The sequence below is a fragment of the Misgurnus anguillicaudatus genome, chromosome 22, assembly GCF_027580225.2.
Source record: "Misgurnus anguillicaudatus chromosome 22, ASM2758022v2, whole genome shotgun sequence".
NCBI lineage: Eukaryota > Metazoa > Chordata > Actinopteri > Cypriniformes > Cobitidae > Misgurnus > Misgurnus anguillicaudatus.
The window spans coordinates 17,544,023-17,570,976 of NC_073358.2; the positions used below are offsets into that span (position 1 = coordinate 17,544,023).

The following is a 26,954-nucleotide window of genomic DNA, read 5'->3' on the forward strand; positions in this document are numbered from 1 at the left end:
ATTGTAATGATATATTGTTATTTTATTATGTTATTACACATCTCAAAATATTCCAAACAAAAACGGATAAGGACAACGCAGAAACAACCGATCGCATAAGCAGATACATATAAAAAAATGAAAGCATTAACAATAAACCAACATGAAAACTTCCTAAAACACAGTCGTTTTAAAATTTATCCTGCCGCTTCCAAGCATTTGTGTGAGATAAATACCCTTATTTGAAACTTTATAACTCAAAACATTGAGTTTCCGATACAACTGTCTCTTGCAATAAGTAATTAATATTAATGAGCAGTGGAAACGCCTCTTGGCATTGAAACTGGACCTTGCATCCCATGGAATACGTTCTACATCATATGTAGTGCCGCAATTTAACAGCAAGAGGCATTTCCACTGCTCATTAATATTGATCAGTAGGTTACTCACTGCAAGAGATGGTTTTACCAGAAGCTGGAAGTTTTGCGTGTAAAATGTAAATTACACCTAGGATGGTTTAAGGGAGTAAATTATGGGGTCATTTTCTTTTTGGGCGAACTCTTTATGTTAATAAATTCTAAAGCAGTTATTAACATGTTTTTTGTACTCCTAGTATGCACGTGGAAGAGTAGGTGAAACATGGAAAAGGAAAAAGTGGGTGTTTGGCATGCTGGCCATAAAGGCTCAGAGACGGCGACCGATTTTGCGACTTGTAAAACGGCGTTCAAGACATCATCTCATTCCTATCATAAGAAGACATGTTCGCCCAAGATCCACAATTTTGAGTGATGATTGGAGGCCTTACAGGTCTTTGAGAAGGCTGGGCTTCTCACATTACTCAGTGAATCACAGCAGGTTCTTTGTGAACCCACACCATGGAGGGCACACACAACATATCGAAAGGGCTTGGTTTACATACAAAGGACAGATATGGAGGTTGAGAGGCAACAAGACTGAGAAGCTCTTGAAGGAGCACTTAGCTTGTATTGAATGGACTTTTTGGATGGGGATGGATCACACACATGGTCCTCTGGGGCGTTTGATGAAGGATATTAGAAGTATTATGGCCTTTAACCCACAAACACTCCTCGTTTTCTGTTTACACTTCTGGCCCTTGGGGTCTATATGACCCCAAAATTGAAAGCATAATTGTAAGAAAAATATACATTTTCAATAATACAAATAATATATCATTTTTTTGTTTACTTCTCATCTATACAATAAAGCTGTGTTTTGAGAGATTTGAAGTAGTTTTGTACCTGTTTACCACTAAAATCCTCAACTACACAATTGGCTTTCCTGACAAATATCAAATTTTTATGAAAATTCACATAAATTATTATCTAAATTTGATTTAAATTGTTTTTAGATATTAATATAGGTGTGAGGTGTTGAATTCAGGCATCAGTTTTTAGAAAAAAACATAAGAGAATTACAGTGTAGGAATTAAATCATTTAGACCGGCAGATTCCCATAGAGACTAATTCATTTTCCTGGATATGGACAACTGCTCAAATCATTACTTTTGTGATACATTTTGTAAATTTATGTTTATATAAACATTAGAAAGGATATTAAAAATAAATATTATGTCAAATAGTAATTTTTTTATAGTTTTTGATGCATTTTGAAATGTCTGTTTTTACAAAATGCCATAGAAATTTAACTGAGTGTAAGTTTGTGTGTCTGTGTGTTTGTGTGTGTGTTTGTGTGTGTCTGTTTGTGTGTGTGAGAGAGAGAGAGAGAGAGAGGGAGAGAGAGAGAGAGCAAGAATGTGTGCTTGAGAGAATGTGTGTAAGAGGCAGAGGGAGAGAGCATGTGAGTGTGTCTGTGTTTGTGTGTGTGTTTGTGTGTGTGTAAGAGAGTGTGTATGTGTGTGCATTAGGTTACACCCCTTTGGATCTTTTTTCTACATTTGTGACTGATTTTATTTGCCAAATTTTATAAAAATGCTCTCTGTGGTAGTCATGCGTGTGTGCGTTTGTCTGCGTGTGTTTGTATGTGTTTGTATGTGTTTGTATGTGTTTGTGTGTGTGTGTGTGGGTTAGTGTGTGTGTGTGTGTGTGTGTGTGTGTGCGCGCATGTGTGTGTGTGAGAGAGAGAGAGAGAGATAGTGTGAGAGAGTGTGCATGAGAAGGAGAGAGAAAGAGCATGTGTGTGTGTGTGTGTGTGTGTGTGTGTGTGTGCATGTGTGTGTGCATGTGTGTGTGTGTGTGTGTGTGTGTGTGTGTGTGTGTGTGTGTGTGTGTGTGTGTGTGTGTGTGTGCGTGCGTGTGTGAGCGTGTGTGAGCGTGTTTGTGAGTGTACGTGTGTGCATTATGTCACACCCCTTTATGTGTTAGTTTCTGCATTTGTGACTGATTTTATTTGCCAAATTCCGCACAAATGCTCTCTGTGGCAGTCATACCTGTGTGTGTTTGTGTGTGTGTGTGTATTTGTGTGTGTTTGTGTGAGCATGTGTTTTTTGCATTGCATTTGTGCACAAGTACCAGGCCTTCATTTCTGTGTCAAAATTTTCAGATTTATGCTGGATTTATTTATATTTATTTTTTGACAAATGTGTTTTTTTTGCATTTCCCATTCACTTTCAATTGGGGTCATATTGACCCCAAGGGACAGATTGATAAAAAAAAATTAACATACCTTTAGAACAACCGAATGAAGCCCAGTTTTTTTGTGCATGTAAAGATGGATTATTTAGTAAAATCACAAAGTTTTACATCTCTGAGATGAAGGGAACCTTTTTGTGAACCAATGAAATGTCGTTTGGGGTCATATTGACCCCAAGGACCGATTGAGGGTTAAGGTTTTACATCACAACTGTAATTAATAACATCTTTCAGTATGACATGCTTAATGACCTTTGCTAGAAAAAGTAACAAATTAAATGTATTAGAAAACCATTGGCTGAAAGTTGAAGTTTAGGCATACACAATATTTGCTGTCATCTGTTGTTATATTTGGTAAGTTTAGTAAACTAAAGTAAAATGTTGGTATTGTTTCAGTGAATCAGTGTTCCTTTTTAATTGTTTTGTTGTATGGAAATAGAAAAAAGTTGAAAACATTATCAACACACGGCAATACATTTAAATGTGTTCTTAAAATGTGTCATCTTTTAAAGTAAAATTATGTTTTTTTTATGTTAGTCCTACTTTAGGGTGTATTAATTATGCACTAGTTTGAGAATCATGTGGTAATTCTTAATTATCAATGGGTTCCCATTTTTTTACTTTAGAATACTGTTCCAGGTTCTTAGTAATTCATTAATAATAATGTGGTAATTCTGCATTAATTTACAGTGGGTTTGAAGTAATTCTTTAATAATGATGTAATAATTCTACATTAATTATTAATGGGTTCCCATTGTTTTCACTTTAGAATACGGTTCCAGGTTCGTAGTAATTCCTTAATAATGATGTGGTAATTCTGCATTAATTATTAATGGGTTCCCATTGTTTTTACTTTAGAATACTGTTTCAGGTTCTTAGTAATTCCTTAATAATGATGTGGTAATTCTGCATTAATTATTAATGGGTTCCCATTGTTTTCACTTTAGAATACTGTTCCAGGTTCTTAGTAATGCCTTAATAATGATGTGGTAATGATGCATTAATTAACAGTGGGTTTGAAATAATTCTTTGAGAATGATTTGGTAATTCTTTGATCATTGCCTTAAATACAGAATTCATTTGTCATCACTTTATAATGGGAATGTATATATATATATATATATATATATATATATATATATATATATATATATATATATATATATATATATATATATATATATAAGGCCATAAACATCCCTGAGGTATTTGCAGGTCATGGCTCCATCCTGATTTTCTGGTTGCAGTGCAGACAACACTTGAATAACAAAAATAACTTACACTCAAGCGCCATCCACGGAAATGGTCGAGCACGAGGAAAAACAAGAGGAATTCACAATTCGTTTAAAAAACATAAATGAATAAAAATTTTTTGCAGCTTTGAGGCGCAACTTTCTTCTACATTTACAGTTCATTAATGTGGTATCTACAGTGTTTGGTTTAAGTGTCGACAGCGCATTGTTAAAATGCGAGAGCGATGCACCTCTCCGCTGACAGTTGGAAACCCCCAGTCCCTTCTCTCTTACAAAACGGGAGATACAAAACTCATATATATTAAATGTGTGCGCTCAAACTTTAACCTGAATGTGACATATATCAGTATAGTAGGTATAAATCTAAGTAAATCAACTAACATTAGTAGTAAATAAGAAGACAGGCCATAACCTGATACTGAGCATCACAGTTCATTAATAGTTACTTAATCGTAGTTCTTCAGGAGGTGTGACTGAATTGATAAGTTACTGATTAACTAATAGTTACTTAACATAATTAAAAAACGCTATGAGATACTGATTAGTTAACACATTTTCCTTAGTAGTTAATATTAGTGACTTGAGTGTTAATGAAGAACTAACGATTAATTCTGCAGTAATTCCTTATTAGTTATGCAGTAAGTAAGATACAGTATTCTAAAGTGTTACCGAGCATCCCTATTCATAATATAGTTTGAAATGGACTACTACTTATTTCATTATTTAAACAAGGAAATATAATTAGCATATATCCATTCATGTACTCATTCATGTATTCATGTCTATACTATATGTAAAAACTGCCATGCTTTTGTTGTTCTTTGCTTTTCTGTGTTTTCTTTGTATTTTTTTATGTAAAGCTGCTATGGAACCATTAACAATTGTGAAAAGCGCTATATAAATAAAATTGAATTGAAAAATAATTTGAATAGATTAAACAAATTAGTTCTGTTTTAAATACAGTAGTTATTATACTGTAAGAAAACCCTTACATTCTGTAGTGCAAGCATTAGTATCGCAGTGCCAAAGGAATTAGTAAATAAATATATTTTGCCTCTTTATGCCTAGTCATGTTTTTATTTGTTGACAGCCTGAAAGCATGTGTCCAGTGTCTACTGTCACAAATAGAGCAGTGTTCTTGTCAAAGGAATTCACTAACCATCTGTCAGGTTAATCAAACTAGCCATTGGAGATACCATACATCCAATCCTCTTGAAGAGAAGAATGCAAGCCTGATATCCAATAAGGCGTGAAGAGGATTTAAAAATACATGAAGATGCTATCACAACTAGGGGTTACGTTACATGCGTTCAAGGGGAGCTAAACCAAACACCAATAAAACAGCAACTTGGGTTATTAAGCAATATTCTTAGATGTTAATTTCATGAGGTGGAAATCTGTGAAATAAGATTACAGAACAAAAAGGTCCCTAATAAGGCTATTAAATGTAATCAAACTCATAGAAATACTATACAGTATATATAGACATAGATACGTTATCAGCGTCTGTGTCTATTGTCCACTATACGCTAACCATCCCCCATATTTGAAAGTTCAAAGGCAGTACTTGAAGAAAGTGTGTGCGGTGATCACTTTAAAACTGGTGACGCAGAGTGTTTATCCTGCAGCTTAATTGTTTAAGGATTTTTTTTATCGGCTGTCAATGTAAGATTATTTTATTTATAAAAATATGGTGTTTGTATATGGGCTATGGTCATATGGCTAGATTTAATAGGCCATTCTGGTGGTTTGTTGCGCAAATTTGGTAACCCTGCCACGACAACTTCTGATTTCAAACCCCAACGAAGTGCATCCATGCCTCACTCAAGCAATCCACAGGCTCCAAGGGGTTAATAAAGGTCCTCCGCTAAAAATCGATGCGATTTTGTAAGAAAAATTTCCATATTTCAAACTTTATGAACTATAACTAGCTTCTGATAATAACGCCATCTTGGATAATCCCCCATTGTGGTTAAAACAAATGTTTTTTTAGAGATTTACTGCATTTGTACCAGATATTATGGCAACCCCTAACTGCCGGTCTTCCACTCGTGTCCATCGCAAAAGTCTACCATTAGCTTTACTGGCTCAATAGAAGTCTTATACAAAATTCACAAGAGAGTTTTAGCATTGTGAGAGTTTTTTGCCATAAATACTTGTGCAGTGACTCGCAATTTAAAGGTCCAAGATGACGTAGTTTCTGGAAGCTATAGTCATTATAGTTGATAAAGTTGATAAAGAGATTCTCCTAGAAAACGCATTAATTACCTGCAGAGGACCCAAATCAACCCCCCGGAGCTGACTACCTCTGTGAAGAATGGATACACTCTTTGGTGGTTTAAAGTCAGAATCTGTTCCCTGATCCCGGTTTTCTATCATTGTAAAGCTTGCAGGAACATTTACTAAAATAACTCCAAATGTGTTCGTCTAAAGAAAGATGGACATGTGAATCTCGGATTGTTTGAAAGTGAGCAAATCATGGGGTAATTTTGATATTTGGCTGGAGCATCCCCTTAAACAACTTCTTGCTGAATAATGATATCTTTGTTGACCTACATCAGGTATGCAGGCACCAGTGAAGCCAAAAAGCCCATTAGCGTTATCGCTCTTCATTATTTTGAGGACGGCAGTAGGTCTGGGCATCGGCAAGCGTGCTCCACCTTGAACGGCCACCAGCTGCATGTAGAAGACCTCCTCTCCCTCCTCTTCTTTATCATCTCGTACCTCAACCACAAACGACTTCCTTTTCTCCTCCTGTCTGTAGCTTAGGTATCCAGACACATTGTGAAGATCGCTCTTGGCGGGTTGGCTGTGAAGCTCGTGAATCTCTGAGCAGTTGAGCCGGCTGCTGTACAGCCGGAGGTCTTGTAGAAGACCTGTGAAGCGCTGTTCACCACCTGGGTTGGAACCGATCCAAATGGGAGCAACATCTGCATGGAAGAAGTTAAATTAAGACGTTAGTTCTAGTTTGGTTTTGCAAAAGATTTACAGCCCAGAAGACCTTGCCCTTGAGCAAAGCAATTATTGACAGGTTGCTTCAAGTGGATTGTCTTTGCAGTTAAAATGTACATTAAATGTAAGACAATGAGATTACTTTCAATATTAGATTTTTTGACATTTCTTTGAAGCAAGTGTGCTTGCCAATTTCAAAGTTTCCCTATCGACGTATTTTCCTTCTTGGTGTGTGACATCCGTTTCAATAGTCAGCCGGTTAAAACAGTGTAGTGGGAGCACGCATAAAACATGATTTAAACAGTTATGGTTAATATTTACAACACCTGCCATGTATGAACCATTGTCAGGATGAATTTAAGAAGTGGCCTGATACATCATATAAAGATATATTTAGTAATTTCATGTTGTTGGGTCGGGTGATGAGTCTTCAATGCGCATCTTTAGAAACACAGAGGCATACCAGTGTCTTTACAGTCGAGTGTTTGTACAAGGAATAGAGCAAGACTTAGACCAAGGAATAGACCAAGGTGATGGTTTGAAATCTCTAGTGTAAGTTTTTTTTACTCAATATGAAATATACATTAACTTAGGGTTTAGTAATTTCTGTTAATATAGCTTTTATTGCTATAGCACTACTTCACTTTTGTAAGCGTATGCTGCTGAGATACACCTAATGATGTTTTTGCACTGCTGTTGATGGTATTATTGCAAATTCTTTATGTAATATAAAACCCTGCTATCATGTAATTCTTTACATTTTCACATAAAATGGAAAGGCATGTCTAATTTAATATGATGCCTGTCATTTATCATGTTGACTAAACATTTTATACTTAAAGGAAAGTTAATACCATTTTATTAATACCGTTCCATTTTTTTTTTTTGTGAGAACACAAAACTTTGCAGTAATACCATATATTTAATACAATTTTATTCATTTTATATACAGGTGCTGGTCATATAATTAGAATATCATCAAAAACTTTCTTTATTTTTTCTATCGTTAGTAAGATAATTATTACAAATGTGTTAAATTAGCAGCAATGCAACAGTCACTGGGCCCATTTGGCGAATTTAAATATTCAAGCACAAAAAGAGCGAAACAGATCTCAATACTTTACTCAGGCGTTGTTTGATAAGGTTTGTTTGCTTGCACCTCTCAACCGCGAGCCCGATGCGCATATTAAGGCTTCAGACAGCAAATGCTAACTGAGTTTATGTTTTCTTGCATAATATTTTAACACAAAATTATTTAAAAATGCTGTGATTCTAGTAGTACACAATATTTTACATATTAAATAAATATGCCTGTCATCTAAACATCTTATACTCAAAGTAAAGTTAATATAATTTTATTAGTTAATACTGTTCTATATTTTATTTATTTGTGAGAACACAAAACTTTGCAGTAAAATCATATTTATTCAATTCTATTTTATTCCTTTATATTCTATATATAAATAATTCCCCCATTTCCATGATGCTTATAGTTGTTGTAAAAAGTAATCCACTTCTTCCTTAGACTCATTTAAGTCAGGAATCCATGAAAACTTAAGTAGGATTGGTGTTGTTTGTTTGACTTACAAAGTGGAAAAGAGCAGTGCAGGGCCGGCACCAGACCATAACTAACAGGGGGGCATGCGGCTTCCAACAAGGGGGCACGCAATCAACAACAATAACTTAAAAAAAATAAGGCATAAAACAACAAATACAGTCCAAACGCACACTCATACAATTGATACAGACTGTCAGCTCATTTTGCGTATAAAGTGAATAAGATCACAAACTAATCAGTGTTACCACAATCATGTCGCAAAAAAAACAGATTGACAATTATATGCAGTTAACGTTTTATTAGCCAACACTACACAGCTTATGATTATGAAAGTTTCAATCAAGGTCCATTTTTAAATGAAAAGTGGTACAGGTGAGCCAAAACCCTTTTCTATTCTATAGAAACATGGCAAGCTTTTAAAATCTCGAAGGCCAGCTGAACTAACTGGGCCTTCCGTTTGTGAAGCATTGGTCCGAAAAAACATTGCGCAGAGAGGAGAAAGAATTCTCACAGGTTGCTGTAGAAGCGCCGAAAGTCAGAGCATGTTTAAATGCAGTCAGTACACTAGGCATAGTTTGCAGAACTGTGTGGTACTTCGAGAGAACAAATTTTGTGGTCCAGTTGTCCCCCTCTGTTTCCGATTCTTTTTGCGACCTCAAAAAGTGTTTTGCCACTTCAAACTCTGCATCAACAATTGGTGATTGTGTCAGGTCCATTATGTGTTTCACGGTCTTTGGATCCAGAAATAAATCGCTCTTCGGATCAAGCGCATTAAGTGCGCGGTAAAAGTGTGACTTCCGTTCACCAAATCTCTGATCCATCTCTCCAACCACTGAATCTACAGTGCTGTAGTACAGTCTCTTGAGTTCTGTTTCCATGTCATTTTCTCTTTGACCCGTCGTTTCTTCTACAAAATAATCGTCCATATTCTTTTTTCCGGTGCGTCTTCGCTTTGGGGTTGTGGATTTCGGCAGTTTATCAGGCGTGGCTTTCTCCCACACTTTTGTAAATCCCTCATCACAACAAAGTTTCTGCACAAATGCTTTTGCACTTGCCACAATGTCCAGACCTGTCCAAAGATCAGTTTCCTCCCTCTGCAGAAGCTTATTTGGTGGATCCAACAATGCGAGGACTTCGTGCACAAGATTTGCGATGAACAAAAAGCTCGGTGCAGTTATCTCTCTTAGCAGGCCAACAGCTTTTAATTCGCAGCTCCGTACCATGGGCTCTCACAGTCAATTTCAGTCAGAAGAGATGTGATATCTTTGAAATTGTTGAGAAGGACGGACACGGTAGCAAAATGGCCTGTCCACCTTTGTTCAAGAAGCCGTTTCAGGCGCTCACCCTTGTAATGCACAGCTATTGTGGGCTTCTTACAATATTTGTACAAGGCGTTAAAAACTTTAAAAAAATCCATCACAGCTTCCTCGGCTGACATCGCATGGACTACAACTAAATGTAGCTGATGATTAGGGCAGTGAACATAAGGGATATTCTTATTAAGCTTTTCTTGTAACAGCTTCTGTACCCCGCCAAACTTTCCTGACATTAGTGATGCACCATCATATACTTGGCTAAGGATCTTTGATGGGTTAAGACCAGCTTTGTTTAGCTCTGCTAAAATGGTGTCTGTCAGTGTCCTGGCATCACCCATTTCAGCAGTGGCTAAGGTTAACAGGCGCTCCGATACTTCGAAAGACTCGTTCTCATTTACAAACCGAATGACAATTGATATATTTTCGCAGCCAGTGGGGTCGCGGGTACCATCTACTTTTACTGTGTAATATGAGTCACCCACTTCTTTCACGATAGCTTCAGTTACTACATCGCTTAGTAAACTGATGATCTCATTTTGAACATCATGACACGTATATGTAGCATTTCGAGGAAGTGTTTTCACTGCGTCAGCCAAAAGGGGATCCTTTTTAATTGTGTAGTCCAGCAATGAAAGAAAAAGGCCGCTGCCTCCATCAGACATGTTGTCAAAGGCATCCAATTTCCCCCGTAAAGGTAGCTGATTTTCCACGAGAAAGCCAATAACGTCTATTATGGATGACACATAGTACCTGTTCTTTTGCAGCTGGTCTGCGTTTAGAAGAGTCGAGATCTCTTTTCCACTGCTTACACGTCTCTCTCTTTCCTTCCACATTGTGTGTGTCATGACTGCTGGGTGATCGATGGCTGTGTGTGGGGTATGTGTGTGTGTGTTTGTTTACCTGTGGTGCCGGTTCCTCGTGTATTCACTAACTCCGCCCTCTTGTTTCGGTAATTGTTCACCGGTGGTGTCTCGTTTACCTTTTCCTTTATATTGCACGTAGTCCTGTCTTTCGTTGCGCGCTCATTTGTTTTATCACAGTCTTGCTGCTCTGCCTTGTCTTGTCGGACGCTTCCTTGTTTTCTTCTCTAGTTACCCCAGGTTTGAATTACGGCATCCGGAGGCTCGTTTTCGCCTGGACCGCTCGCTTGTGGATTACTGGAACTAATTGACTTTGTTTATCTCTCGGAACAGCTGGTTCGCTTCGTTATTAGGTGGTACACCAGCTGTCTCTGTTTCCCATCGGTTTGCATCATCACCCGTGAGTGGATTATACTATTTCACCATTGTGGATTACATTGACTCTATTGACTGTTTGTCTCTCGGAACAGCTGGTTCGCTTCGTTATTAGGCGGTATACCAGTTATTTCCGGGTTGCTTCATCTACATCAGGATTCCACAGTGGATTACTCCGTCTGAGAACGTTGGATTTTCCACCTTCCATCTCCGGCCGTCATCCGCCTTCAGGGCGGCGTGTATCATCCCTCTGTCGCATGTGGTGACGGTGCTGGTGTTCTCGACGGAGAGCGTGGGTGGCTCTCTCTCTCTTCAGATCAGTATTGGACTATCTTGTAGCGCCGGCTCACTCTCTGCTACTGTTGGACGTGCTTCATGCCAACAGTAGTGATTCCATCCAGAGTGAGTCGAGGGTGTATGCCGTGTGTGGATATTACCAGTGACTTTGCACTCCAACTTGCATTTGACTCCGAAGTTTTTCCTGACAGTATGAAGAAAGCTTTAGACATTTCGTGTTTGTGCAATCCTCGGTCTGTTTCACTGGCATTCTTCCAGTTACGATAGCCAGTGTTCACAAACGCATCAACACGGCTCGTACCAACATTAAATTTACGACAGCAAAAGCAAAACGCAGAATCAGTTTTTACGCTATACTCAAGCCAGTCTCGATTAGTATACCAACTAGACACAAAAGCACGCTTTTTGCCACCGAACATGCGTGCAGGGTACTGTTTTAAGATTACTTGTTTCGGTTGATCGGTCCCGAGATCATCCGCGGCCTATACATTTGAAAACTACGCATCTGCCTCGTTAGTCCTAATTGTTGAGTTTGAGCCAACCGGTGTTTGTGTGATGTCAGAGGGAGCAGGTGGTGCTGTTTGAGAAGGCAGGGTGTTGATAGTACGTTCTAAATCCAAAGAATCCAAAGAAGTTTTCTTAGAAGCAGAACCGACGAGCCAATTTCTAATATCCATTTTTTTAAACAATTCACAAAATGCCGCGAAAAAACATTGCTTCGTCTAGTCACATCAATATGCTAAAGACGTAATGATGCATGCGACGCGGCCATTCAACCAATCAGAGAAAGGTCTGTTTTAATTTAAAAAGCATATCAACTATATTTTCTCATTTTTATTACATTAAATCATGAAACATTCAACGTTTAATATATTAAAATTTTTCGTAATATAAATTAAATTATTTTAAAAAACTGTGTAGGGGGGGCACTGCCCGCGAATGCCCCCCCATGGCGCCGGCCCTGGAGCAGTGACATAGCCTTCGTTTTAGCCATTAATAAACTGCGCTGGAAGTGGCCATGCACAAAGTTGACAAATCCTGCCCACGAAACCGGGAAGCGGGATAATCCCCCATTGTGGTTAAAACAAATGTTTTGTAGAGATTTACTGCATTTGTACCAGCTATTATGGCAACCCTTACTGCCGGTCTTCCACTCGTGTCCATCGCAATAGACTACCATTAGCTTTACTGGCTCAACGGAAGTCTTATACAAAAGAGCTCAAAGATGGCAGCACCCACATTTAAAATCACATCAAAAATAAGGTGGATAATGCCAGGGTGTTCTGGTTGGTTGCCAGAGCACTGGTATGTATAAGCTTATAGAGGGTATGCAGGTGATGTCAACTTCGGTGAAAGTGACTGAGGTTACGCCCATTGAGTGGCAAAATGTCTGAGTGACAGCATTAGCATAGCGTGAAAAACACATCTAAAATGGGAAAAGTAGTTGTGTGATCGACTGTGCTAACAGATTCAACAAAAATTTGGAGCAGTATTTTTCCAGATTGCAAAAAACACTCAAAGGTGAAGTAAATCAGTAGCAGTAGCCATATGTCAGGTATGTAAAATTTTGGGATAAAAAAATACACCAATAAATACTCTTATTCTGTGTAATTGCAAAGTTTTGTCAGCGAGCCTTCATTAAAAACATCCATTATGATGAGCCTTGTGTTATACAAAGATGAAATGTTTTAATAGTGTTAGGTAATACAAACATATATGTCAGGAAAAGCAATGTCCACAGACTATTGGCAAGTTGTTAGGGTCACTGTTAAGGCCAACTAAATTCAATTTAAGCTGAAAATATAGTCAGTTTTACTGGCGTTTTCTACGCAGCCACAATAAAAACCAGCCATTTTAATGTTTTGCCACTCAATAGGGTGAGCTCCGGCTTGTTCACGTGGAAAAGTGACGTCGTTGCATACCCTCTATTGCTATGCAGTTGTTAGGTTGCTCTTGGTGGTTGCTTGTGTGTTCTCTTATTTTGCCAGTAAAAAAGCACACCCCAGTTTAATGGGAGTCACTATCAAACAATGCTAAATTTGATTAATAAATGTCTAATACTACTGGTTAGATATTTGATCAAACCTAAGACCATACATATAAAAACTAATAACACTGTGGGACTCAAACAGACCATACATCGCTGCATAAAGCATGTTGACATTAATGTATTCAAGCAATCTTTGACCAAACTATCTACTGTTTCTTTATTGTGGTGTATTAAGAGAAAACAAAATACAATGACAATATTCCATTAAATCATTTTTGCCCTTCTTTTGGTCCATAACAGCTCATAGTATAAGCATGTGGCAAAGAGGAGGGGTTTCATGTCAACACTATGATGTGACAGCAGTGAAAATACTGTAGAAGAAATTGAGGAAAAATTAATCCTCATCAATTACACCAGCATATAGCAGTAAACTCCTGACCACCAGAGACATTCAGTGAGACACAAGGTACAAATTGAGGAAATACGCTTCACAAAGTCCAAACAAAACAATAAAAACAGAAGCCATAAACGCTACTCAAGCTTACAGTCGAGGGCAATCACAGACAATCTTGCAGTTTGTGTACATTCACTGAAAATACCAAAAGAGATCACAAGAAAGTCCTAGCGGGGGTGGCACATTGTTTTCATCTACATAAAGATTACTGGCTACCATTATGCATCCCTAACAATGTACAGCATTGGCCTAATGTTCGCTCAACCATCTCTTCCTGTGAAATCCTAAACAATGGCACAGGTCTGTTACAACTACTTCTTACCAGACCTTGGCCACTGAAATGGCACGAGGAACCACATCTCATTGCTTGGCCTATACAAACTTAAGAATTGTGACCAGTCACGGAAAGTTGGGACACAAGTTGGATCTAGGGCATTTTGAGTTATTCACAGATTGTGAAGGCGCAGTTTGTAAGCTTTCCAACGATTTGTAACACATGGAAATCTGATAAGATTTGGAGAAGTTGTGGCCGTTTGAAGATAGAAAATTTTAAAGGGGGGGTTTAATGGTATTTCAAGCATTCTGACTTATTAACACAGTTATAGAGTTGTTTCCTCATGCTAAACGTAGGCAAGGTGTCAAAACAGCAGTTGGACGTGTTACAGAGTATTTCTGTGCCGAATGCACTTCGCTAGGGTTCGTATAAGTTTCGGAAAGTTTTTTTCGATTACAGGTCCAACTGACGTTTCAGGGGTTTTCGATATGTATCACTTCTTTATATGGGCACTTCCCCCGGAAATCCCCGCCCACCCGTCAATCAGCGGGAGACGCTAGAGCTTGCTAACAGCTTATCACGCTTGCTAACAGCTTATGTTTAATTTCAAAAGTCAACAATGGCACGAAAGAAGAAGTGTGTTTTTGGATGTGGAGAAGACATCCAGCCTTATGAAAACAATGGATATAGTTTATTATCCGGGGTAGCAGGGGAGTTTTGCGTGTGTGTTTGATGCGGTGGATTTTCCCAACCGGGTCATGAAGAGTTGAAGGCGGTACCGTGCCAGTCACATCAAAAGCGCTTTAAACGCTTGCAAACACAAGGCGCGACGCACTGCCTTTTTTAAAAAAGAGCAGTGCGAGGCGGCTTTTCTTATTGCTAAGCAACCACCAAGTCAGCTGTCTTGTCAATCAAATATTGAAGCGTGAGCTCTCTTTTGCTGTTAACTGTCATATTAGCAGAAACTTTAAAAAGAGGGCGCTTGCTCTGACCTTGTTTGAAGGTGAGAGGTGCACAAACACGCAGGAGAGAGTGAGCGAGTGGAGTCGGGTTCTTCAAAGCAACTGTAAACTTCCCTCACCACAACGTAAGGCCCGCCTCTCCCCTCATTCCATTGGACAATGAAAGAGGCGAATGGCGTCGGGCGCTTCTCCGCTCTCAGCGCTCCTTCAAAAACGCGTGCGCGGCAGGCGGCAAAAAACCGCAAGGCGCTCGGCGCGCATAAACAGCGCGCAAACACGCCCTGCCCATAGAATATCATTCAAAAAAGGCGCCTGCAAATGCCATAAACGCTTTTGGTGTGACTTCTGTCTTATGTTGGAAATAGTCGCGTGCATATTATATAAATGACACAAACATGTAGTGAATCATAAGTTAAAACAGTGTTGTATAGTGTTGCACGACTCGTACTCGCTCCTCCCGGGGTATAACTCCTCCTTTTTCATTTTTTCGTACGTTATCGGAAAGATTCGGTAAAGCTAATCTTTCTTTTATAAATCTGATTAAACTAAAGACTCTTCAGAGATATAAAGGATGTCATACTACTCTATAGGTACTCCAGATTACATCAGAAATGCAGAAACAGCGTGTGTTACGTGAGCTTTAAATCTAATCTTAAATCTAAAAATCTTAAAGGTTAGAAAACGGCCTCTAAATATTTTGTTTTTACCTCTGTCTGCTGCTGGGAGTGACAATAGGGCTCATTTCCATCTCATTAGAAGATAATCCATAACCCATGTAAAGCTCCCCCTGTGCTTTACAGCTTTACAGGGTGTATGGCTTAGGTCAAAAAGGTCAGAAAAATGTGCCATCAAAAAAAAGTTTGCAAACAGGTAATATATAAATAAATGTCTCTTAGCATCTACCGATAAAACGACGTACAATGAATTTAAAAATTAGATAAACTCTTATACTGTAAATATGTTTATGTTTTTTTTCTAATAACACTCTAAAAATGGCTGGGTTATTTTTTAACCTAAAATGCTGGGTTGAGTCTGTTGGGTTGTTTTGCTGGGTTATTTTTTAACATTTTAAACACTTTTTGGGTAGTTTCAGTTTTCTGGTTGTTGGGTTCTAGGGATGCAACGATTATAGATTTTGATGGTACGGTTATAGTCTGATAAATAATCACCGTTGTACGGTTATTACGGTTATAATGGACTCATTTATTTTACAACATTAATGTAAAAAATCACATGAATACATTTTTTAACAATTGCTAAATTCTTTTGTATTTTCAGTTTGTTTTTTGTAATTCTTGGACAAATGATAATAATAATAACCTAGCAGGCTTTGACTTAAACAGTATAGGTGCCTTTTGAAACCTGTAGGCTATTCATTTTAATGATCTTTTGAATAAATGTAATTTTATGACTGAATATATATTATAATATTATAATTTATTATAAATATATTATAAAACTAAATGTATATTATTTTGATTTGTTTGAAGTATTAGTAAAAAAGAACAACTTTTTGTTATATAAAAATGACATCCTAACCCAAACCCCAACTCTAACCCCAACTTCAAGCGACCATGGCTTAAATATAGATAAAAACATAGAGAAACCTGTATATTAAATAACCTGCTTAAACAAATGTGAAATCTAACCCTAAACCCAAGCGAAAATGGTTTAAAAAACAGAAAACAAATGAGAAAACAATAAATAAAACGTCACGAAACGATTCGCCATATGGGTGAATGGGAAGGACTGCCGTGTCATATGCGCGCGGGGTCGGAGTTTGGCGTGTCTATTGCACGATGGTGACACTGCGTGTCATTTGTGCGCATCTTGGTGAGAACGGGTAGGTCAGTGAGAGGCAGGGACAAGCAGCACTCAATTCACCGTCGATACGGCAGGTAACTCGTCGATAAATGAAAACGAAACAGCGCGTTTCCAAGAACCGGTGTCTATGTATATTGCTTCGTCCTCTCTTTTAAAATTAAATAATAATTTAAGTGTTTGGATATGAACTTGAAAACATAAACGTATTTGTCACCAAGACGGAGGCTGCGTGAAAGTGACTATCGGTTAACAAACATTTATATGTGTTATATGAAATTAGATTTGTTATTGAGTCGTATTTAGTTACTATTTTATATTCATTTCATAATATTTTTGGGTTGTCCCCTGTGATTTCAAATTTATATTGACCAACCCTCTGATCTGTGGCTGATACTGTAACAGAGATATTATGTTTTTTGCAGAGATTAGATGTGATGTTGTTTTCCCATTCTTTCTTTCTAGAGTTTTTACGTGCATCCATTGATGAGGCTAGCAAGACCTTCATACAACTTCATCCAGTAAGTATATCATTTAATAATTCCTATTTAAAATGTATTGGGAATGTCTTAATTATCTGCTGCATTTAGTACTGCAGCACTTTATTATTTATAGTCAGATCATCCTATTTGTCAGTATGTGTGGTTTGCAGCCTTTGTTGTTGGCACAACAGGTAAAGGAGTGTAACACCAAAGTCTTATTATGCAAACCGACAACAGGCCATTGCATTTTTGGAAAAAAATCTCACACGTGGTGGTAATGCGGCCAGGGATGCAAAAGGAAGCATTATAATTTTTATAAAATGGATAATTCACTTGGCCCACATGGTTTTCTGAATACTTAAATCTGATCATTCAGTTCAGACTACTACATTTTTTTTTCTGTTTTGTAGATTGCAACAAATGTGGTGGAATTTCTTCCCTGGACAGAATCCTCGAAACCCTTTCCTTTCGTTCTGGCCATGTGAAACATGTAGCAGATCTCTCAATCTTTTTTCTCAACCAGTCTCTCTGATGGAGCCAATACAGAAGTGACTTAAACTGCAATTCGGCCAAGATGGCACGGCACGCACCGCCTACTTTAAGCTTCGAAAATGCTCTTCACAAACCAGTGGGTGACGTCACAGACACTACTTTAATATTTTTTTACAGTCTATGGTTTGAAGGCATTTTACCTGCTTGAAAATAAAACCCCAGGCAATGTGAATTTTCCAAATGGATGAATCCTCTGCTGTTCGATTCCTTTGTACATCTTTGTTCGCAAGGAGTAACTTTAATAAATTAAGTATTTTTAGTCAAATACATTCCATACTGTGAAACTTAAAACATTTCTTCTGTTAAAAACTTTACACATCTATGAATAATTTTACTTTTAATGTAACAATTACATTGTTTTTTTTCTTACACTGCTGTAGTTTTGTTTATGTACATTTCAGTATTTCATTTATGTACTGTAAAATTACAAATTCTGTCTTAAATTCAAACAAATTGATTCAACCTGTTACATTGTTACTTCAATGTGCACAATTTCTGATATTTAATAAATATATTTATACTTGATGTCAGTAAGCAGTCCTTTAAATGATTTTGCAACTGCCAACTGTAAAAATGTAAGAGTTTGTTGTAGTTATTTTGCAGTCAAATAAACATTTATTTGCTGTTAACAATGGTCTTGATTTACAATAAAGCACATGATAAAAATAACCCAGCAAGAATAACCCAAACCCAGAATATTAATCCCATAAATGGTTAAAATGACTACACGTTGGGTTTTTTCAACAACCCAACCTGTTGGGTTAAAATGTGTTACCCAACGGGCTGGGTTACTTTAACCCAGCATGTGTTCTGTCCAATATTTACCCAGCGCTGGGTTGCCAATTGGGTTGTTTTTAACCCAACCATTTTTAAAGTGAAAAGAGTGCATAATCCTACAATTGTAATTCTAAAATAAGGAAACAACACAGAGATAGCTCATGTTTATTTATGAAATATTTCAAACAAGCATACAATTCTTGAAATAAAAACGTCTTGTAAAAAAGTAATTTGTTTTAATGTAAAAAGAAAGTTTCCTAAAAATGTAGAGAATGCAGGATGTTTAATAATAGTTTTTTTGTAAACAAAATAAAATTTGCTGTTGTTTTTATAAAGCTTGTTCGACTTCATGCAACGCCGCTAGAACTGACAGGCGGATGAAGTCAAAGTGCCGCTTACTTCGACGTTATCCGGCTTTCGGTTCTTGCAGCGCCGCATGAAGTCGAACAAGCCTATAACCGCATGAACGAGACACTGAAGTCACGTGACTGCAGTGTAGGGCTGCAACTAACGACTATTTTAATAGTCGACCTGTCACCGACTATTGAAACGATTAGTCGACTAATCAAATAATTACTATGTTTTCTCAAATTTAGCATGATTGCTTTAATTCTATGGAAAATGATAGTAAACATAAGAAAGAAAGGGGTACTTCAATGAAAAACGCATATTTTATTGAACTTTCCTGCTGATATGCCGATTCATACTAAAAGTAAATAAAAATGCCCTGTCTAAAACAAATTAGGCACAGTGCTCATTCGACGTTATCCGGCTTTCGGTTCTTGCAGCGCCGCATGAAGTCGAACAAGCCTATAACCGCATGAACGAGACACTGAAGTCACGTGACTGCAGTGTAGGGCTGCAACTAACGACTATTTTAATAGTCGACCTGTCACCGACTATTGAAACGATTAGTCGACTAATCAAATAATTACTATGTTTTCTCAAATTTAGCATGATTGCTTTAATTCTATGGAAAATGATAGTAAACATAAGAAAGAAAGGGGTACTTCAATGAAAAACGCATATTTTATTGAACTTTCCTGCTGATATGCCGATTCATACTAAAAGTAAATAAAAATGCCCTGTCTAAAACAAATTAGGCACAGTGCTCAGTCAATATAGACATAAATGCATAAATAAAGAAACTCTATCATTTATATAAAGGACAGGCACATTTGTTTTATAAGAAAAAATTAATTAAAATCAAGTAAACATTTTCTTCCTGTAAACCAGGGGCAGGCACATTAGCAGAAATAAAACAGTAAACAAAAATATTAAGTGCATTTTGTGAGATACATTCAGTGGTCAATCTGTTGCAAAAGAATGTCTGCTTCTTTTGCAGAAAGGGGTCTATGGTGGCTCTCTTCTTCAGACTGCATGCATTTAATTTAAAATACTTTTGTCAGGCATAGTTGGGCATAACGTTAAATCCTTTTTTTAAGTGAAAATACGCTTTTAAAATGTACAATGTACATCCAAAACAAAACGTATTGGCTTCCATGTTATTTAAATGTTACCGAGGCGAGTAAAACTCAGTTTCATTGAACTGTTCGACGTGCTTTTTCTTTAAATGTTCGTTCATCACCGAGGTGCTGCCGTGATACGCAAGGACTGCTTTGTAAACCATGCAGGTAATATTTTTATTCGCCGTATCCAGGCTAAAATGCTCCCAAACTTTAGATGTTTTGGTACGCACAGCTGCTGCGTTGGACGCCGCCATTTCTGTATTTTATCGGTCAGCAGAGACGCTAATGTGCATGTGCGTCTCTCAGCAGAGATTGTAATGAAGAGAGATGCCTCACTCTGTCTGAAAAAACATGTCTGGCGACAACTTCGACAATGAAATTCATTTTCGACTATTTCTTTTAGCGATTTTTTCGACAACGTCGACGAATCGTTGCAGCCCTACTGCAGTGATGCAGCTGACGACGCGGCTGACTGTTATCTGTTGCGCCCAAGCTGCTTTTTTTGTGCGCCCGAGCTTCGTTTACAGTCTGGGGAGACGCATGCTGTAAGTTTGAAAAAAAAACTTTGCAAACATGCCTGAGGATAACAGGTCAGCCGCATCACTACAGTCGGTAGCGGTTCACAACAGAACCGGAAGAGAAGACAATGCTAAATAAAGTCATAATTCTTGGTAATTTTGGAACAAAATGTATTTTCGATGCTTCAACACATTCTAACTGATCCACTGATGTCACATAGACTACTTTGATGATGTTTTTATTACCTTTCTGGACATGGAAACCGTAAATTTTCAATGGAGGGACAGAAAGCTCTTGGACTAAATCTAACGTTAAAACTTCTTAAACTGTGTTCCGAAGATGAATGGTGGTCTTCTGAGTTTAGAACGACATAAGGGTGAGTCATTAATGGAATTTTTTCATTTTTGGGTGAACTATCCCTATTAAGTGGCCACGCTGTTCCCTTGGGGGGCGGGGGCAATAACAAAACAAACAAAAGCCGCTTATCCAGTATGTAAATACACACAGACAAACGCCCCTGCTGCACGCTAGAATCTCAGGAAAAACAAGCCGATTTCATTCGCAAAATGCACGCTTTTAAATATACAAAACTGCTATCTCAAACATGAAGAGGCTTCTTCATGATCTCAACTAACAGATTCTGCAAAAAAAAAAACTTTCTTTCTCATTATCTCGAAAGTTGTGCTGCCGACTTGTGTCACTGGTTTCCGTGATGGGTCACATTTTTTTCTTGAAAATATACTTTGTGATTGGGCAATGGCGATTTCTAAATTTGTAGAGGAGAATGAATAAAATATTGGATGCTTAAGTATTATGGTAAAAAAACATAGTATTTTTAGCTAAACTTAAAAACCGTTTTACAAAAATACTAATTTTACTCACCGTTAATAATGGCATCTCCCTTTAGACTTTTGATGCCTCCAGGCATTGGGCTCCCATCCAAATAAAACTCAATAATTCCATCCTCTACAGCGATGATGACATGAACCCATGAATTATCCTCCACAAATTTAGCAGCAGTAGCTCGTGCCACCTGTGTGATATTAGACCCAATGGTTGCGTAATGAAGCAAAGCACTAACATGAGACGCATTGGTCTGAACCTGAAGTCCATAATAGATAGTTCCATTTCCATTGCCTTTTGAAACAATAAATCCATTCGTATTGGGCCTACACATCAGCCAAACTGAAAGTGTGAAGTTAGCCAAGCTCAGAGGAACCTGCAAATGGGTATCTTGACTGATCGACCCATAGGCTCCTGGAAGTCCAGAAAAGAAGAATGCATCAGTGCCTGCATGATGCCTCCTGGCATGTGGTTGGAGCTCTACGGCCTGAGAAAATGAGGCCTTCAAAATGAGGTCTTCCATGGGTGGTAGACCTTCTGGGAAAGCTCCTGACAGAATATCCCAGGCAAAACGCACGTCTCCAAAGGTGCCTTGTTGGCGAAGTATGGTAAAGGAAGTGACATCTGTCATGTCATTGACCGACAAGACATCTTCTGCAACCTCACGCATCAGACTATTAGAGTCAATAGCAAAAACTCCAAATGGGTCGTCATTGAAAGGAATGAGAACTGATGCATTGAGGTCTTTTAATGCCAGTTTCCCACCTTCACCAGGATAGCCACCTACAAAGAAAATTGACTTAAACATAATTACTTGCTTTTGCAAACAAATTAAAACATAAAAAAATCACAGACATTGGCCCTACCTGAGATGCTTATTAGTCTGAGATCATAGAACTCATTGAATTCTGGAAGCTTGTCAGAGATGGCTTCAAGAACAATAGGTTTTGACTTCTCTCCAGTGGGAAATACTATGGAGCCAGATGTGTATAGAAATTCTTGTTGAGGTTTAAGGGGGGTGTCATTGGCAAACAGCTGCCAGTATATTGTGACATTGCCAAAGTGACCTCTTTCTCTAAGAACACTGGACATGACAAAAGATAACATGACTTTTCTGAGAATAAAGCACACATGCATATACTAAAAAAATATATCATTTTGTTTAAATCAAATAAACTTTTGAAAAGTTTCCGTTGCGTGGTACGGCTAGGCTCGTTTCAAAGTGGGTGGGATTATTGGCATATTGTTATAGTTCCTCCGTCAATCTACTGTCGTGTCATAAGCGTAAAAGCTACAGAAACAGCATAGGAGCAGTAGAGCATATTGATGGATATCAATAGTGTGCTTTATTTTTGCTTTATTATTGTTGAGGTTTTTCAACACTAAAAATGGAGTTTGGGAACTTGACAGCACTTGGTTTGTCTACGGCGGACAAGGTAAGCTAATCTGCAATGAAGCAGATAGTGACGATTCTCTCCGAGCCATACTATGCAATGGAAAAGCACCTTTTGACATTCTTGTCAGATTGAAGTGTACATTAAAGGATATGGAGAATTTGTGACCCACTAGAAGTAATTGGTTTTTCCTTCCTCCACTGACTTCTGGTTGGAATCCAAAGAGAAAATTCCATTGGCATCATCATTTGCCTCAATCACCACTGTAGCAGTGTCTCGACCATACACCACTGCATCTCCTGTCATGATGCACATACACACACCCACGTAAGCACAGTATGAAGTCATAGCATCTTACATAGTCAATGTTGCTAAGGTATGTTGGGTTGGTCATAATGTCAGTTTTTTTCAAAACAACAGAAAAAAACAACCTACAAGCTATTGCCATCTCTCAGAAAATAACGTATTTTAACCAATATAACAAATACGTAGTTACACATTAGTAATCAAGGGACATACATGCATTTTGAAGAAGCATTTCTATTGAGACTAAGAAAGAACTTCAGTGAATATGTTATAAAACGAATTTATAGTCACAGCTTTTATTTAACCTGGAAAATAATGTAATTGTCATGATTCATAGAGAACGGGACCCAAGTGCAAGGTACGGTGAACTCAAAACAGGGTTTATTACAAACAGAAAACAAAGACCCACGTGGGGGAAAACAAAATCACACGAACAGATGACAATACAGACGAGACTATACTAACTTGACTAAGACAATGACTAACAGACTTGACTATAAACTTTGACTAAACAGATAAGTTGCCACAAGAAGCAACAGCGACAGTTCAAACATACAAAACGATCCAGCACAGGATAGTCTCAGCCTCAGACGTCACGCCCACAAACTGTTGGCTGAACGTCTGATGTTTTTCGTACACTTTTCTGGAAACCCTGTGAGAATGTTAAAGTCGTCTTTGATTGGTTGGAAAAAAACGGATTTCCAGGAGACGCGAGTGTCGCGATTAGTTTCGGTCCCTGGAAAACAAAGCTCTGACGTTCCATTGAGGAAGAGAATCAGTCGTGTTCACGTGGATAATAATGAGCAGTTATCATGATCAGCTAAACATTGGAGTCTCAAAAATATGCAAAGTTCGCGGCATCGACTCTCTAAAAGACGTCCAAGAGTTTTCTTTAAGGCAATTAGTGGAGTTTAAAAGTTTGGTTCTCCTGAATTGCTTGTATGTGTTAAAAAGTGGAGAGATACGCTTCAAACAGACGTTTAACAGGATCGTCTCATTGGTGTGGCTGTTGATGAAGTGCTCAACTTTGTCCTATGGTGAGTAATGTTGTTTATTTAGATACTATTTGGTTGCGGCTGGTTATTTCAATAACTGACTTGTTGCCAGCCGGCTCGTTATTGTGGGGAGTCCGAAACGTGAAGCTAGATGAAACAAACTGTGATTGGTTGTTTGACATGTCGGTCAAACAGCTCGTGGGCGGGCTTTGTCCCGAAAAAGCAGCGATAAACACCAGACCTTCAGTATTGAAGGTCTGGCTACGCGAGACTAAGCACAGGATAGAACACACTGGTGCCTTAAATAAGAAAACTAAACAAGACAACGAGGGAAAGACAGGTGAGGGGAGTTAACCAATAATGAATTATTAACGAGGAGACAAGGGGGCGGGGATATAAACGAGACACAGCAGCACACTACTTAAACAAAAGGCCATGTGCTGCCACACAAAACATGGGAACCGCCACGATCCTGCCCCATGACCATGCACAACTATGAACTACTATGAAAGACTGGCAGGATCATGACAGTATATTAGGCCATCACAAAACTATCATTTGGATAAAATATAGTGCATTCAATTTTGAAAGCACATTACATTTCTTAAACATCCAAACATTTTCACTTTGATACAAAATATAATTGTAAATAATACATATTTGTAATAAGCATAAGCTAGCCACAGCAATCAGTTTATGCTTGAAATAAATTTTATTTATCATCCAATAATATTTAAATCTCCTAAAACCTGGAAGTCCACAAATGTGGACATAAAATGTTTTTGTTGTTTGCACAATAATACTTATGTAAGGTTTTGATCTGTGCTTTTCTGTATTCTGTGTATTTTGGTTATTTGTACTTGTATTTTGATTCTCTGCTTTGTTCGGACTTTTATTTTGAAACTTATCATGCCATGTCACGATTCACACTTCCTGTTTGTTTTTGTATATAAGTCACTTCCTGTTCACCAGTTCTCTGCTGAATATTACATTTGTAAGTTAAGCCTGCTATCTGTCTGATCTGTTTATTCTGTTTACCTGCTATCTGTATGTGTTCCTGTTTTGACCTGTGCCTGTTACTTGGATTTTGATTGTTACTCTGCCTGCCCTGAACCCTAGCCTGTATTTGGATTACGATTGTTTGGATTTACCCTTACTAGATATGTTTGCTGGCCCATTTGGGATTTTACACAATAAAACACTTTTTGCACATGGATTCACCTCTTCATCGCTTTCATTAAAGCATCCGTTACAACTTAATTCTGTAACTGGAACCTGTTGTACACAAACATGGATAAATACACTGCTTAATGTTCTTAGAAAAATATTTGATTATTATATTTATTGGTTCTTCCTAACCCCAAAATAGCTGGTAGAAATCTGAAAAAGACAAACCAAAATTCGGATCTAAGGAGGTTCATTATTTATTTTATTTAATAATAAAAGATAATGAATTTTAAACTAATCCAATCATATTAATAGGTACATATGCATATAAATAGATTGATATAATATGTTTAGAAGTATTTTATACTTCATACAATAATACTGTAGTTAGATCATCCTATAATAGGTTTCTTTATTTTATTTAATAATTAAAGATAATGAATTTCAAACTGAAGTTACTGAACCAATCATATTTTTATTAATATAAGTACACATGCATAAACATTTATATAATACGTATAGAAGTATTTTTTGAACACAGTGCCTCGCCCTCGACCAATCTGACTCCTTCACGCGACTGACTGTCACTGCCTGCACTTTCAACTGTCCTCGCGGCTGCTGCAATTTTCACTCTTTTAATCTACTCTATAAAAAAAGGGGGACAAAAAGGTCCTATTGTCTTTGTGCATATAGATGAATAAGATAAATTAATAGAAACAATACAACTTTAAATTCACACTTGAGCTACAGTATAGCCTACGGAGGTTGTGGAGGCTTGACTTCTACATATTTCGCAGAGGTTTGCTGCCAGCACTCCCGGCCTTATCAGTGCATATCTTAATGCGCGTCTACAGTTTATATATATAAAAAAAACAAGATACTGCAGCCAATGAGCAACCAGTGGGGACTGGCTGCATGATGACTCAACCTCCGCGCTCATGTTTTATCTTACCAGACAATAACTACTCAAGATTTTGATTCAGTATAATTTTCAGGACAATTAGAGCAGGATTCGGCATTCGAGACAGCAGCTTAGTTTTCAGGACTGTCCCGAATTTTGTCCAATGTTGTCCACAATAGAATGCATCACAACCCAAAAGTTAGTGCAGGGTCGCAACATAAAATATATTAAAAATTCAGTACACTGAACTAACCGGGCTCAATAGCCGGGTCAGCGTGAGAGACACTCGGGCCAGTAAACAGTATTGTCAGGCCAGCACGTGCCAGTGCTTTGCCCTCAGTCACTAAAATATATTTTCTGCCTGTTTTTCGGACGTTTGTCTGTAAGTATTCTTATGCAATGTTACCATCGAGACACAATTTAAGCATTGCATACGATAACTCCTCAGCAATGTCATGAGGTTTCTCTTACCACATTGGTAGTTGTGGACACTGTTGTGTTGCGTGTTACGTCAGCTGGTAGAGCAAAGAGGCGTTAAGATGGTGCTGGTGCCCTCTAATTATGAGACCAAATATAAACCTCATTATTTAACAGGAACCAGACATTTACCTTGGTAAAGCAGACAAGTCGGCAGCCTTTTTCGTTGGATCAAGCAACTACCGTAAAGCTCATTAGAAAAGCTGACAGCACATAGTGTACATGGTGTTTAAAAAGGTTGCCAATAACCCTTCATCTGGTCCACTGAATTTAATGGAGTAACGTATGCATGAAGAGAATTTTAAGCGCATTGAGAGACAATCAACACAGCATATTAATAACACTCATTTATTAATAGTTTCCTTCGATATG

At 37.8% G+C, this 26,954-nt stretch overlaps 1 protein-coding gene across 1 annotated transcript in view; it reads right to left on the reverse strand.

Moving 5' to 3' along the window:
- adgrv1 (adhesion G protein-coupled receptor V1) overlaps window positions 1-26,954 on the reverse strand; it is a 1,080,612-nt gene that overhangs the window by 842,826 nt on the left and 210,832 nt on the right. The window contains 4 exon segments of the mRNA XM_073861135.1: window positions 6,398-6,771; window positions 21,382-22,125; window positions 22,209-22,426; window positions 22,909-23,035. Of these exon segments, the coding sequence (XP_073717236.1) occupies window positions 6,398-6,771; window positions 21,382-22,125; window positions 22,209-22,426; window positions 22,909-23,035 (1,463 nt within the window).